Genomic DNA, 14237 nt, shown 5'->3' on the forward strand with positions numbered 1-14237 from the left:
AGCTCTGTATAGTATTTTTCTGGCAAAAAATACACCTTATATTGAATTTGAAAGATAATTTTTCTTAGTTTATGCATATGAGCACGCACCGTCTGATTAGAAAACTTGTTGCGCAACCCACTTTTTCCCCCCACTCGGACGCACACAAGAACCATATTTGTCCTTGAGCGTGCACATTTTTTCACATATTTTTACTGTTGAACCAGGGTCGTTACACTATTATTACTCACCCAGTTTATTTTTATAAGTATGTCCATTGTCGCTAGTTTGCCTTACTTTGACATTAGCTTCATATTAAATTCTATAAACTAGTCTATCGATAATCTACATTGAGTTCATGACGATTGTGTGAAATCAAGCTGCAGTCCAGTGCACCATTCTGAACTGAAGTATTTTTGCTGAGGTCATATGAGGACAAAACCGGGTCTGATCTTTGAACACAAATTACATTAAGACTGACAATCAGGCTAATTTAACAGTGGTAATTTAGAGACTCTAAACTTTTACTTCCAGATTGGTTGTTAATCATTCACCCGACCCCTTGTAAGAAATGCATTTGTGGCAAAAGACCATAAAACATCAATTAAGGCAGCGAAGAAGAGGCGAAGCGAGGCTCTACTCCCGTCAAAAACTATCCACTCAAGAATACAGCGAAAGCAGACCAAGGGCTCTATTCAATCCGTATCACTGAAGTCCACGTTGGAGCATGATTGAAAATTAAGGCTGCATTCACGATAGATGCTGCATATGTCGGCTCAATCGGAAATGACCTTTACATTTCTCTCTTGCAGCGCTTTAGTGATACAGACTGAATAGAGCCCCAAGTGTGGAGTTTTTTTGTATTGGGGTCTGTGAGAGTGTGAGGGATTTTGTAAAAAATGGTCTTGTATGAAATTTGAAATTAATTCTCCAATCGCGCATCATCAGGCAAATTATGTTTACAGGGTGGAATCCAAAATGGAATGTATAAAGTGATAAAACAAATGCAGGTAGTTGTGCAAGACATTGAGATAAAAAGATAAGTAGCATATCATTTTTAAATGTGTGCATGCTTTTCTCCTCCAACAATACAACAGCAGATTCAAAGGATGTGTGGTAGGCAGAAATAAAAACTCTTCCGCAGTAGGATGCACTTGTGTTTCCTTGCCAAAAGGATGCTATTGAGGAGGGGAGGACAGTCTTCCGCTTGCCTACTAACGAACAGACACACTCATTGGTTTCTGGGTCACGGAGGACGGAGGACAAACTTTTGACCAAATGAGAACTCCAATAACTCCCATTGTTAGGACGGAGACAACACCATCTCGTCATTATATTGAGCAGTGTTTCCCAACCCTGGTACTAGAGTACCCCCAACAGTACACATTTTCATTGCAGCCCTGGACAAGCACACCTGATTCAGACTGTAAACTAATCATCAAATGCTCAATTAGTTAAATGAGGTGTGATTGTCCAGGGCTACAACGAAAATTTATACTATTGGGGGTACTCGCGGACCAGGGCTGGGAAACACTGATATAGAGTACCTTTGATTAAGGACTATCTTGCTTAGCCATCTTTATATTGTATTTCCAGGTACAGACCTCAGGTACTAGAAGTATAATATATAAATAGATATAATACACTGAGCAAAAATATAAGCACAAATGTTTCATGAGCTAAAATAAAAAATCCCTGAAACTTTCCAGATGCACAAAAAGCTTATTTCTCTCAAATTGTGTGCACAAATTTGTTTGCATCCCTGTTAGTGAGCATTTCTCCTTTGTCAAGATAATCCATCCACCTGGCAGGTGTGTCGTATAAAGAAACTGATTAAACAGCATGATCATTACACCTTGTGCTGGGGACACTAAAAGGTAATTTTAAAATGTGCAGGTTTGTCACACAACGCCACAGATGTCTCAAGTTGAGTGGGAGTGGGCAATTGCCAATTGCCATGCTGACTGCAGGAATGTCCACCAGAGCAGTTAACAGAAACTGTAATGTTCATTTCTCTACCATAAGCGGTCTCCAATGCCGTTTTAGAGAATTTGGCAATACGTCCAACCTGCCTCACAACCGCAGACCACGTGTAACCACGCCAGCCCAGGACCAACACATCCAGCTTCTTCACATGCAGGGATCATCTGGGGGGGGGGGGGGGGAGTATTTCTGTCTGTCTGTAATAAAGCCCTTTTGTGGAGACAAAAAGGGCTTTATTACACCCACAATTGGGTGGGCCTATGCCCTCCCAGGCCCTGCCCAGTCATGTGAAATCAATAGATTAGGTCCTAATGAATGTATTTAAATTCACTGATTTCCTTATATGAACTGTACCACAGTAAAATCTTTGACATTTTTGCATGTTGCATTTATATTTTTTTTCAGTGTCTTTAATCCCCAAGTAATTGGTTGATCCATGAAAACTCAGGGCTAGCACTTAAATATGCCACTGAATCTGAACACAATTGTCTGTCTACATGCCAACATTCCATTTAAACAATGCAACCATACACTGTCTGAAATCAGTTGATAGGACTTAGACAAGCTGTAAATGCAACAAGTACTGATAATGTATCATATAATAATTTCGCCAAGAAAAAACATTTGTCTGTTTACATACATTTTAGAGGCTATTTATACAGAACATTGGTATAAGACCAATATAAACTATTTATATGATAATAATTATATTACATAATTGCTGATATGTCTTATTTTCCTGCTGAAAGTATAATCAGGATTATACCTCTGCCATTCATTCCAATTAGACTGGTTTGGATTTCTCCCTGACCAATATGGCTGCCATTTTCTAACCATTCTGGAACTTTGAAATTTAATGACTTATCCTATTAAAATTAAAGGACCTCTCAATGTACCTAACCCTATTTCCTTGTTGAATATCAATCCTATGTTATTTATGCAAAGACAAAAATCCACATAAAAAATAAGCATTACATGCTCAAATTTCAGCACTTTATTGATCAATTCCTTCAGGTACATAACCATAGTGCATATAGCCACTTCACAATTACCAACAGCATTCTGGAATACTTATAACTTTCATTACAGTAAAATAACTTACACTTTCAACAGCTCCTGTGAAACCAGGGAATATATTGTCATTCCTTCAGGAGGGAGAGAAACCAGGGACCTTCAGTAACCACCAGCTGATCAACCATGACTGATATCTCAGCATTAAATCAAGTAATATTGGATTCTGTTCACAAGTAAGATGGGTCTGGCATAGGAAGTATTCCATGACAACACAAAGATTGATGAGTCCTGGCCATTAAATAGTGATTTTGTGTCATTGAAGTACAGATCAAAAAGGGACAGCAAACTCAGATTAAAAACACTTAACTTAAATATTTATCTTCAAATACAATGTTTTATGATGTCGCAGACTTCAAATATGCAACAAGGTCTTGGCGCTCGCCCTTCTTCTTGATGCCAGCAAAGATCATCTTTGTTCCTGGAATGTATTTCTTAGGGTTTTCCAAGTACTCCATCAGGGTGGCTTCACCCCAAGTAATGCCTACAAGAGAATAATACAATCCCTTAGCTAAGGCAAGGAACTCTGTACATCAAGACAATATTCAGTTAATTATCTGACATTTAATTCATGACCTGCAAGTTTGGGGACAGCTATACACTTCCTCACTTGACTAGAAATGTAAATTGACTCATGCAGCACTAACTAGTTCATGGCTAGAAGGGATCCAGCTTTTGTCAAATTGCGACTTTTTTCAGCAAACTAGGCGCATGTCACACATCAGCACTTCACAGGAGAGTAATTTGAACTTAAATATTTATTCTTTACCAAAAAGCCTTTTTGGTGGCAGAAATGCCTTCTGGAACATGTGAACTTTCATTTGCCTTAATAACAAACTTGTATGCCATCTGTAAATACAAATTAAATTACGAGCCTAGTTGGTTTAGCCACGGAAAAAGTCAGGAACCTTCCCCCTAGGCATAATTTGCTGAGATAATGGATGGGCTGGAAATCCCGAGAGATGAATTCGACTTAGTCTGCCATGTAGCATGCATCGGTCTATAACATGAGCTGCTCAGTATGTGTAGGTAATCCATTCTAACACAGATTTTTTTGAAAGATGTCACGAACTGCAAAAGTGTTGCTAATGCTCTCCACTTTCTGGAGAACGATTGTGCCATGCTGACTGATTCATTTTCAGACGATGAGGAAATCCCTGATTTAGGTAAAAACATTTTAATTGAACCAGACATTGTAATCATCTGAAACGGCAATCAACAGTGTTGTTGTCACAGAAGAAGTTGACAAGAGTTTTGAAATCAGTGAAATGCCTGGTGGAAGCAGAGTATGATACCTAAGAAAATTCTGCCGTTTGATTGCAAATATGCGGAGGGAGTAGAAAAGAGAACACAGAAGGCTGTTGTATGAAATCACCTGCCTCCAGATTACATCTTCAAACTAAGGGCAATCATGGCATCCATGACAGAGGGAGAAGCGTTAATCCATGCATGTGTAAGAGTCTATCTAGCTAGCTACATTTTCAGATATTATACATTCATAATTTTGTTCGAAAGTTGCTTTAACCTGTTTGGGCTGCAGGGGCAGTATTGAGTAGCCTGGATAAAAGGTGCCCATTTCAAACGGCCTCGTACTCAATTCTTGCTCGTACAATATGCATATTATYATTACTATTGGATAGAAAACACTCTCTAGTTTCTAAAACCGTTTGAATTATATCTGTGAGTAAAACAGAACTCATTTTGCAGCAAACTTCCTGACAGGAAGTGGAAAATCTGAAATCGATGCTCTGTTCTAGGGCCTGCCTATAAATGTGCTTGATATTTATTAGTATACATGCACTTCATACGCCTTCCACTAGATGTCAACAGGCAGTGAGAGAAGAAATGGAGTGTATAACATGATCTGAGGTCGAATAAAAGCTCTTGGCATGACGTGACCCCAATTTCCTGTTTTCTGGAACGCGCGAGAAGGGACCTGGTATTGCCTTCTGTAAAGCTGTCGTTATAGACGACTAATATCTCCGGCTTTGATTTTTTTTGATAAATGTGACAATATCATCGTAAAGTATGTTTTTTCAATATAGTTTTATTAGATTATTGACATTTTTTCGGGACGTTAGGCGTGTTGCTTTGTCTGCGTTTGTTCACGAAGGAGAGCTTCGCGCCACTTTGCTAGCTTTCCGTGCTAATTGACTGGAGAAGAGGACATTCTAAAACCAAACAACGATTGTTCCCGACAAAGGACCCCTTGTACAACATTCTGATGGAAGATCATCAAAAGTAGGACCCATTTTATGATGCTATTTCATATATCTGTCGAACATGTGTACTATTAGTTTGCGCCCAGATTTTGGGCACTCTCTCGCTATAACTAAGCTGGATGTCGTAATGAAGTTATTTTTAGAATTCTAACACGGCGATTGCATTAAGAACTAGTGTATCTATCATTTCCTATACAACATGTATTTTTTAGTTATACTATTCATAAACGTTTAGTTAACGTTTATGAATAGTTATTTGGTCAGAATAGTTGAGTGTCATAAAAATATCCGCACATTCTGGGAAAAAGATGCTACGTTAGCACAATGTATAACCACTGATTTCAGTATGTATGTTTAACCTGATGTTATAGGACTGTCATCTGATGAAGCTTCTCAAGGTTAGTCAAAAATTATATATCTTTTGCTGGTTTGTTACGATCGATAACTTTTGCTGCTGGTAAATGGCTTGTGTTTCTGGCTATTGTGGTAAGCTAATATAATGCTATATTGTGTTTTCGCTGTAAAACACTTAAGAAATCGGAAATATTGTCTGGATTCACAAGATGCTTGTCTTTCATTTGCTGTACACCATGTATTTTTCAGAAATGTTTTATGATGAGTATTTAGGTATTTCACGTTGGTGTCTGTAATTACTCTGGCTGCTTCGGTGCTATTTGTGACGGTAGCTGTGATGGTAGCTGCAATGTAAAACAGATTTATACCTCAAATATGCAAATTTTTCGAACAAAACATAGATTTATTGTATAACATGTTATAAGACTGTCATCTGATGAAGTTGTTTCTTGGTTAGTTTGGTTGGTTCTTGGTTAGTTAGGTTGGTTTTGTGCATGCTACCTGTGCTGTGAAAAATGTCTGTCCTTTTTTGTATTTGGTGGTGAGCTAACATAAATATACGTGGTGTTTTCGCTGTAAAACATTTAAAAAATCGGACATGTTGGCTGGATTCACAAGATGTTTATCTTTCATTTGCTGTATTGGACTTGTTAATGTGTGAAAGTTAAAAATATATTTTGAATTTCGCGCCATGCACTTGAAGTGGCTGTTGTCATATTGTGCCCGGCTTCGGGCTTGCAGCCCAAAGAAGTTAATTGCAAGTTAAAGCATACTGTTAGCTAGCTAACATTACATGTATGATCTGTACAGTAAAAATTGTTGTATCTCGGAAATCCATTTGCATCGCTAGTTATAGCCTAATGTTAGCTATCTAGCTAACAATGAAACCAGTTGGTTAGCTTTGGCTACCTGCAGAATCATGTATGGTAGTAACATGAGTTGGTATTATGGTGAATGGTTTAGCTAGCTAGCTACATGTCTAAACAAAAGACTCCACTAAGCAGGTAACCATTTCATTATGCCATTTATACCTTCTGTATCCTGTGCATGTSACAAATAAACTTAGATTTTTGATATAGTGTGTGTTTACCAGGTAGAATGCCCTTTTTATATTCCGTCACTCACAAACGTAAGCAATTTTCTGCAATTAGCTGTGTTGTGAGTTTATTAACCTGTAATAATTTTTAAAAAATGTGCTAAAGTTAAATCAGTCAGCTATGATATGGTCATTAATTGAACTGGCTACTCAGCTAACTTAACGTTAGCTAGCTAACTAACTAACAAGCTAGAAATGAACCAAAACATTGTTTAGAAAGTTGCTTTTAGTTGCCTCGTTTGCTAGATTTAGATATACTAAATTATTTTTTTTAAACGGATGGGTTCATTGGTGTTAAAATATACCAGTTCTGCTATTTTGGACCACCAGGCTGCTGATGTCATGCAGCCTGTCATTTTTAGGTTTATACTTTTTCATAACGACAAGTTTGATGTCAGATGACAATAGAATGTTCATGATGTCACTGCGACAACTGTCTACAGACATGACAATATACATAGTATAAACAAGTCTTTAGTCTTGGAATCTTTGGATGTTTAGCACATTACCATACTCACTCCATTTAGCACATGGCCTCACATGTAAATCCCTAAAGAGATGGGTGGGGCTAAGGTTTAAGAGGGTGTAAACAATGCTGAATGGGTGTAGACAATGAAGAGCTCTCTAGTAGGTGTACCAAAACATTCAAAGGGCCATTTTCTCAAAAGTGGGGTTACAAGTTCATCAACTTTCCAAGCCGAATTACTTTCCCCATTGTTCCTCAACTGTAGTGTATGATATACCATTTTCTAGCCCTGAGTCTCTACTCCGAATCAAGACGATTTGACTTTCGTAGCAGGTTAGGAAAATGTTGTTAATTTGACAATCTGGATCCCTTCCAGCCATTTCCCACTAACTAGGAGGACAGGTGAAAAGGCCTACCTTTGCTCTTGTTGGCATCCGTGTAGGAGTAGCCCTCAGCCTGACCAGTCTTACGTCCGAACAGACCCCAAAGGTTTGGACCCACTTTGTGCTTCCCACCGTCTTCGACAGTGTGGCACTGGGCGCATTTCTGAACGAAGGCCTTCTTTCCCTTTGCAATGTCACCCATAGTAACCTAGTGGAAGATACAGAACACGTTAGGTTAGCTACACTCTGGTTTATCACCTAACGTTATACGGGACTTGGTCTGGATTAGTCTGGGCAATATTCAGTTGACTAACAGCAAGCAACTGGGCCACCTCCCCGATGAAGGTGATTCTACCATCGAAAGGTCATTTGAGACGACGTGATCTAGCTACCAAATCAGCAACTTTTTGCTCAGAAAAATATAACTTCACGTGCCAAATTAGCCACACTGCCCTGAGTTAGCTCAGCCAGCTAAAGTTAGGTAACTAGCTAATCATCAATTGAGCATTGCAGCCGACATCGCGGGCTCGTAACTACAACAATCTGTCGATTTAGCGAACCAAAACGTAATTTAGTTAAAACAAAAACGAGTTACCTAATTGTAATTGGGTTTCTTACTACGACAACAATTTTTTCCATAGAAGAAAGCTGACAGGTGAGTTTGCTAGTCAGATGGGTAGTGCTGCTAGTTTGGCCAAGTTAGTAATTTGCCGCTATTATTGACAAGGAGCTGTCAGTGATGCTGAGCTAGCTAGCTATATATAGCAAGCTAAGAAGAGGTCAATGATCTGCAATACATATCTAACTACCTATAAAATCATACACTTTAATCAAATCCATTATAAATGAAAGACAATCTAAAAGGGCATGGATGGAGGGGCACAGCCTTAGTCAATTGTTTCCGAATTGCAGGTTAGGTTTACGCAATTCCTATTCTTCAAACCCAGGACACGCTGTCCTAGTCACGTTAAACTTACCGGTATGTCATAATTTTAGTAGAATACCAGCAGCAGTGATACGGTCACAAGGTAAAACAAAATGAGTCACGATTATTACCTTTGAATAATATCTTTTTAAACCTGCCAAGGAATTGTCATCTATCGGTTGCCTATGGAATGGTCCTACTGTTGAGGTCACATCATTTTAGAGGCGCCGGCATTTAACGTCACAATCAGGCAGCACTTCAGTCACGTGCTAGCTTTCGACGAATATGTAGTGGTACTGTCACCGGGCACGTGCATTTTGTTTTGGTCCTTCCACACCAGACGCGATCAGGATAAGCAGGTTGAAATATCAAAACGGACTCTGAACCAACTATATTAATTTGGGGACAGGTCGAAACATTCATGGACATTTAGCTAGTTAGTTTGCAGTTGCTAGCTAATTTGTCCTGGGGTGTAAACATCGGGTTGATGTTTTACCGGAAATGGTCCTCTTTATCCTTGATCTTTGTAGAATTCTGATCCATTTTGAGTCACACAAAATCCTGTGTTCTCTACTCCGACAATTAATCTACAGATAAAAGGGACAACCTAGTTGGTTTCTAGTAATCTTGACTTTTGGTCTTCCTCTATGTTCTTTATTGGTTGGAATCCAACTTAAAGGTGCATTACCACCACCTGGACTGGAGTGTGGACCTCAGTTCAGCCACAGATAGACGAATGAGACAGATATTTCACTGGATGTATACATGTGAAGCATCCGCTTGGCGTTTCCACTCACTACAATGCATGGTAGTGAGAGGAAGCCCAGTTGCCAGCAGTGGGAGAAGATGGATCAAGATGGATTTTGGCCTACATTCTGCTAATTTTCTCATCAATGAAACATTTGATCTATATACAATTTTCCRTTCCCAAAACTCATATGTTACAGAGTTGACTTTTGCAGACTTCACTAATTACGTTTTTTAAAATGTAGTTGTTTAGGAGTGCAAAGGCATATTGAGTTATTGCACATACACACTTCACAATGTAGGCGTTCCCTAACGGCAATATGCGCAGGCATGCTAGAACGCGCCAATAGGATCTCGCTAGCTCGTGCTTGGCTCTGCCCACCTCCATGCTTGTGCTGCCCACTATGACTAATTTGTTCCCATTTGAAACGACAGGCTGTGGTCTCTTGGTTTAGTTAAAAAATGATTTGGTTCAGCATTCAGTTACCCACGTGAGTAAATGCTCTTAAAAACCAATGAGGAGATGAGAGGCCGGACTTGCAGCTTGTTAAGCATACAAAAATATAAGTTTTATTTTAGCGCCTGGCTACGCAGACGCTCCTTGACGGGCGCAAACAGTTTGGATGAAATTATCGAATAACATGTACAGTGAATTTGGAAAGTGTTCAGACCCCTTGACTTTTTCCACTTTGTTACAGTACCGCCTTATTCTAAAATGGATTAAATAGTTTCCCCCCCACCAATCTACACACAATATCCCATAATGACAAAGCAAAAACAGAGACTTGTCCCGAAGCCACTCCGGCGTTGTCTTAGCTGTGTGCTTAGGATCGTTGTCCTGTTGGAAGGTGAACCTTTGCCCCAGTCTGAGGGTTCTGGAGCAGGTTTCCATCAAGGATCTCTGTACTTTGCTCCGTTCATCTTTCCCTCGATCCTGACTAGTCTTCCAGTTCCTGAAAAACATCCCTACAACATGATACTACCAAAACCATGCTTCACCGTAGGGATGGTATTGGCCAGGTGATGGGCGGTGCCTGGTTTCCTCCAGACGTGACACTTAGCATTCAGGCCAAAGAGTTCAATCTTGGTTTCATCAGACCAGATAATCTTGTTCCTCATGGTCTGAGAGTCCTTTTGGTGCCTTTTGACAAACTCCAAGCAGGCTACCATGTGCTTTTTACTGAGGAGTGGCTTCCGTCACTCTACCATAAAGGCCTGAGTGCTGTAGAGATGGTTGTCCTTCTGGAAGGTTCTGACCAAGGCCCTGACCAAGGCCCTTCTCCCCCGATTGTTCAGGTTGGCCAGGCGGCCAGCTCTAGGAAGAGTCTTGTTGGTTCCAAACTTATTCCATTTAAGAATGATGGAGGCTCCTGTGTTCTTGGGAACCTTCAATGCTGCAGACATTCTTTGGTACCATTCCCCAGATCTGTGCTTTGAGACAATCCTGTCTCGGAGCTCCACAGACAATTCCTTCGACCTCATGGCTGGGTTTTTGCTCTTACATGCACTGTCAACTGGGACAGGTGTGTGTGCCTTTCCAAATCATGTCCAATCAATAGAATTTACCACAGGTGGACTCCAATCAAGTTGTAGAAACGTCTCAAGGATGATCAATGGAAACAGGATGCACCTGAGCTCAATTTCTCATAGCAAAGGGTTTGAATACTTATGTAAATAAGGCATTTCTGTTTTTTATTTTTAATACATTTGTAAAAAAATTGCTTTGTCATTATGGGGTATTGTGTGTAGATTGATTAGGAAAACAATGAATTTAATACATTTTAGAATAAGGCTGTAACGTAACAAAATGTGGAAAAAGTGAAGGGGTCTCTACGAATGCACTGTACAGTATGTGTAAATGTATTTTTCAATGCTCACGTGTTGACTAGAGCCCGTCGTTGTACAATGGATCAAACTTATCATAGTTGCCAGAACAAGCAAGGAAGTGGGCAGAGGCAAGCAAGAGCTAGTGAGATCCTATCTATGCGTTCTAGCATTTATTTGCATATTTCTATTAGGGAACACCTAATCTAAAGTGTGCTTGTGCAATACCTCAATTTGCCCTTGCACTCCTAAGCAACGCAATTGTTTTGTAACTTTGGCAAATGTAAAGTCTACAAAAACGCAGTCCACTCGGTTTGTTAAAATTAAGCACATTAATCCACTTTACAACCGGTGTAGAGCCTAACTGGCATACATTGGGCGGCGCGTGAGTTTCAAGTTTCGTGAAGATAATTTTCACCATAAAAATGCACCTTTATAATAAAGTAGTACATGCATAATCACATTCGTGGTCACTTTTGAGAACAGTGTTTTTCCACTAATTGATTGCATTTTGGAACATTCGTGGTTATAGCCTACTGCTGTGTGAATATTGCTGCGCTTATAATATGAAGAAATAGCCTAATTGTTTATCAACATTTCAAGCTAAACATTCTGATCTGCTGAATCAGCCTCTTTGCTTTTAAAAGTTTTTTTGAGTGGTTGTATTAATTTGGGATCTATCGCGTCCCACAACTGTCCCAGACTATGTTTGGAAGAAAAAAAATGTCGCACAGAAACCCAAAATGTTTTACCAATAGAATAGGTCAACTTTTGTACTATGGGGGATAGTAGATTGACATAGGTTAGAGCATTTGCTGTTCGTTAGGCCTACTCATCTTTTTGGCTGATGAAAAGTAAATATGGACAGTTCTTTTACCATCTTCAATATGCACCTCAGCATTCGATAAGGACTCACGGAGTTGTGTCCCGATGTGTCGGTCTTCACTTGTAGCTTACTTTGGAGCTGAGATGCTTGTGAGAAGGTCCCGATCAGTTAACTGCATTGGCTAATATGAATTGAGATCTGAGAGAGCTATGTGAGTGAGAGGTGCTTCGGGGCACGGCCGGGAGAAGGGAATTGTAATTATTATATTCAGCCCATGGGCACAATGGCCACTTTGGCCGCAAAAGGCATGGATTTTTTAGGGGGCATTAGGGCCACACAAGAGGGTTGCCGTGGTGAAATTCGAGGCCTGGTGACAATATTATCAAGTGCTTGTCAAATTGTGAATGAAAGACTGATGAAGTGTGTGCAGCCTGCACAAGAAACAAAGCAGAGCTCATGCCTTTTGATGCAAGTTTTTTCAAATCATCATTAGAGTCGCATCATGTAGCCTTAGAATGTATTAAAAATCTAAATGTATAGCCCAACGTTTGTATTACCACTAAAGTTGTGTAAATAACTCTAAATTAAGCATATAGGAGGACCTGTTTCTTTGTTAACCTTTGTTTCTTTGCTCAACACAGAAATAACATAAAATAATGTGCACTCCCTCGGAAATCGTTTGGAGAAAATATATTTTATATTTGTTTAATTGTATTCTTCATACTATAAAATAATGCCATGGAGTTCTAAGCAAATCTTGTTTACTAAATTAATTAGTGTAGCACACAGCCATATGGCGTTGCCAGATTAGGACCTAACATAATGACAACTCAGAGTATGCTATTTTGTTCTTCTGAAATAGACTACATTTTCTTCATATCATGTTTCTTTAGACCTGTCTAAATAAATCCTGGATTTATTGTGATAGTGTAGGCTATATTAAATGGATTTATTAGACTTTATAAAATGTAGATGTTCCAAAGGTCTGCATCAGTGGCTTGTAGGCTATGCGTGGAAGCCACTGTTAATTAACGTTCAATTACCGCGAGACAGGCAGTTATTTGCTTGACAATCGCCGGTTGACAAAATTTCATGACCGCCACAGCCCTAGCTATGATCAATGATATCAAAGGCTGAACTGGCTACACTGAAATCTTGTAGACTAGTGTAGCCCTTGTGACCTCGTCAAGAGGTGTAATAGCTAAGGTGTTGGTTTGACAGTCTGGACCCGGGTTCATGTCCCAGGCCTACCCCAAAGTCTCTACAATGGTGTCAGAAATGGGATGGCGGCCATGAGGCCGTCAGAGAGGTATATACACGTAATTGGCTTGGCATAGAGAATTATGGGGACATGCTCTCCCGAAGGAAGGGTGTAGTGTAGTGACCTTAATCAAGAGTTAGCGACCTTGTCAAGAGTTTAGGATCTCTTGGCAAAATGGCTAAGGTGTTGACAGTCGCTGGACCCAGGTAAGAGTCCCGGTCAGGGCTACTCCTGAATATGCTTCAGTATTATGCTGCATGAAGAATCATGAAAGTCGGACGAATCCGAATGTCAGTGTTCTCAATAAGACAACAGCGGCAAATTCTTGTTTGAGACTAGTCCTAGGGACTAAAACTAAGTGATTTTGCAATGTTCGAGTCTAGCTAACGAGTTGAGGTTCGAAGTGCTGTTTTTATTCTGTTTGGAATTTTGGACTTTAGCTCGCAAGTTTTTCAAACGAGCTGGCTCACAAGCTTTCATGCCAGACTTTTTTTGAGTCTGAAATTCTTATGCAGCGTCAAACACTTTCCGAACATGGGTCTACTGCAGGTGGCTTTTGTCTGATAAACCACGTCCTATAGCTCTTTCTATGTATTTGAAAGTCTTACATTTCTCCACCCCATTTATCAGCTGTTTACCAAAACAAGTGGTGGGGTGTTCTCTTGGTTGTTTTTTGAATCCCAGATAGCCCCTTTAATTCTCTCAGACCAGTGCACAGTTGAAAAAACATTCCTCAGTACAGTATGAGTACCTGTTCTTGGGACTTTTTTTGTTTGTCTTTTATATTACCCATCAGTTGGGTATTTATTCACTTTCATGCTGGGTTGACCAAGCTCCTGGGTCTTTATTAATGTCATCCAATTGGTGATATTCTGGAGGCGTGGGCTATTGGGTGCGTGTGTAGCATATGCTTAGCATGGAACACTAACAACAACTGACCAATGGACTAGATTCGGAAAGAGCAGTAATGAAATTAGCATAGAAAGATTAGACCAGAGACCAATACATACATGCTAATGCCGGTATGTTTATTGTATAATAAAATAAATTGTAGTTCTCAACAACAAAAATATGCAATTCACAATAATATTTCACAAATA

General features: G+C 39.6%; 1 protein-coding gene across 2 annotated transcripts; it reads right to left on the bottom strand.

Moving 5' to 3' along the window:
* Nucleotides 1-2941: 2941 nt before the first annotated feature.
* On the bottom strand, nucleotides 2942-8734 carry LOC111971140 (cytochrome c). 2 transcript variants are annotated; one of them, XM_023997932.3, is made up of 3 exons: nucleotides 8611-8734; nucleotides 7588-7762; nucleotides 2942-3517 (listed from the first exon to the last, which is right to left on the bottom strand). In XM_023997932.3, the coding sequence occupies exons 2-3, from the start codon at nucleotides 7754-7756 to the stop codon at nucleotides 3372-3374; spliced, it is 315 nt and encodes a 104-aa protein (XP_023853700.1). In that variant the 5' UTR covers nucleotides 7757-7762; nucleotides 8611-8734; the 3' UTR covers nucleotides 2942-3371. The 2 variants fall into 2 exon arrangements, with proteins under 2 accessions (XP_023853700.1, XP_023853702.1); XM_023997934.1 differs by lacking the exon at nucleotides 8611-8734 and adding an exon at nucleotides 8532-8610.
* Nucleotides 8735-14237: the final 5503 nt, after the last annotated feature.

The sequence above is a fragment of the Salvelinus sp. IW2-2015 genome, linkage group LG12 (genome assembly GCF_002910315.2).
Source record: "Salvelinus sp. IW2-2015 linkage group LG12, ASM291031v2, whole genome shotgun sequence".
Classification (NCBI taxonomy): Eukaryota; Metazoa; Chordata; class Actinopteri; order Salmoniformes; family Salmonidae; genus Salvelinus; species Salvelinus sp. IW2-2015.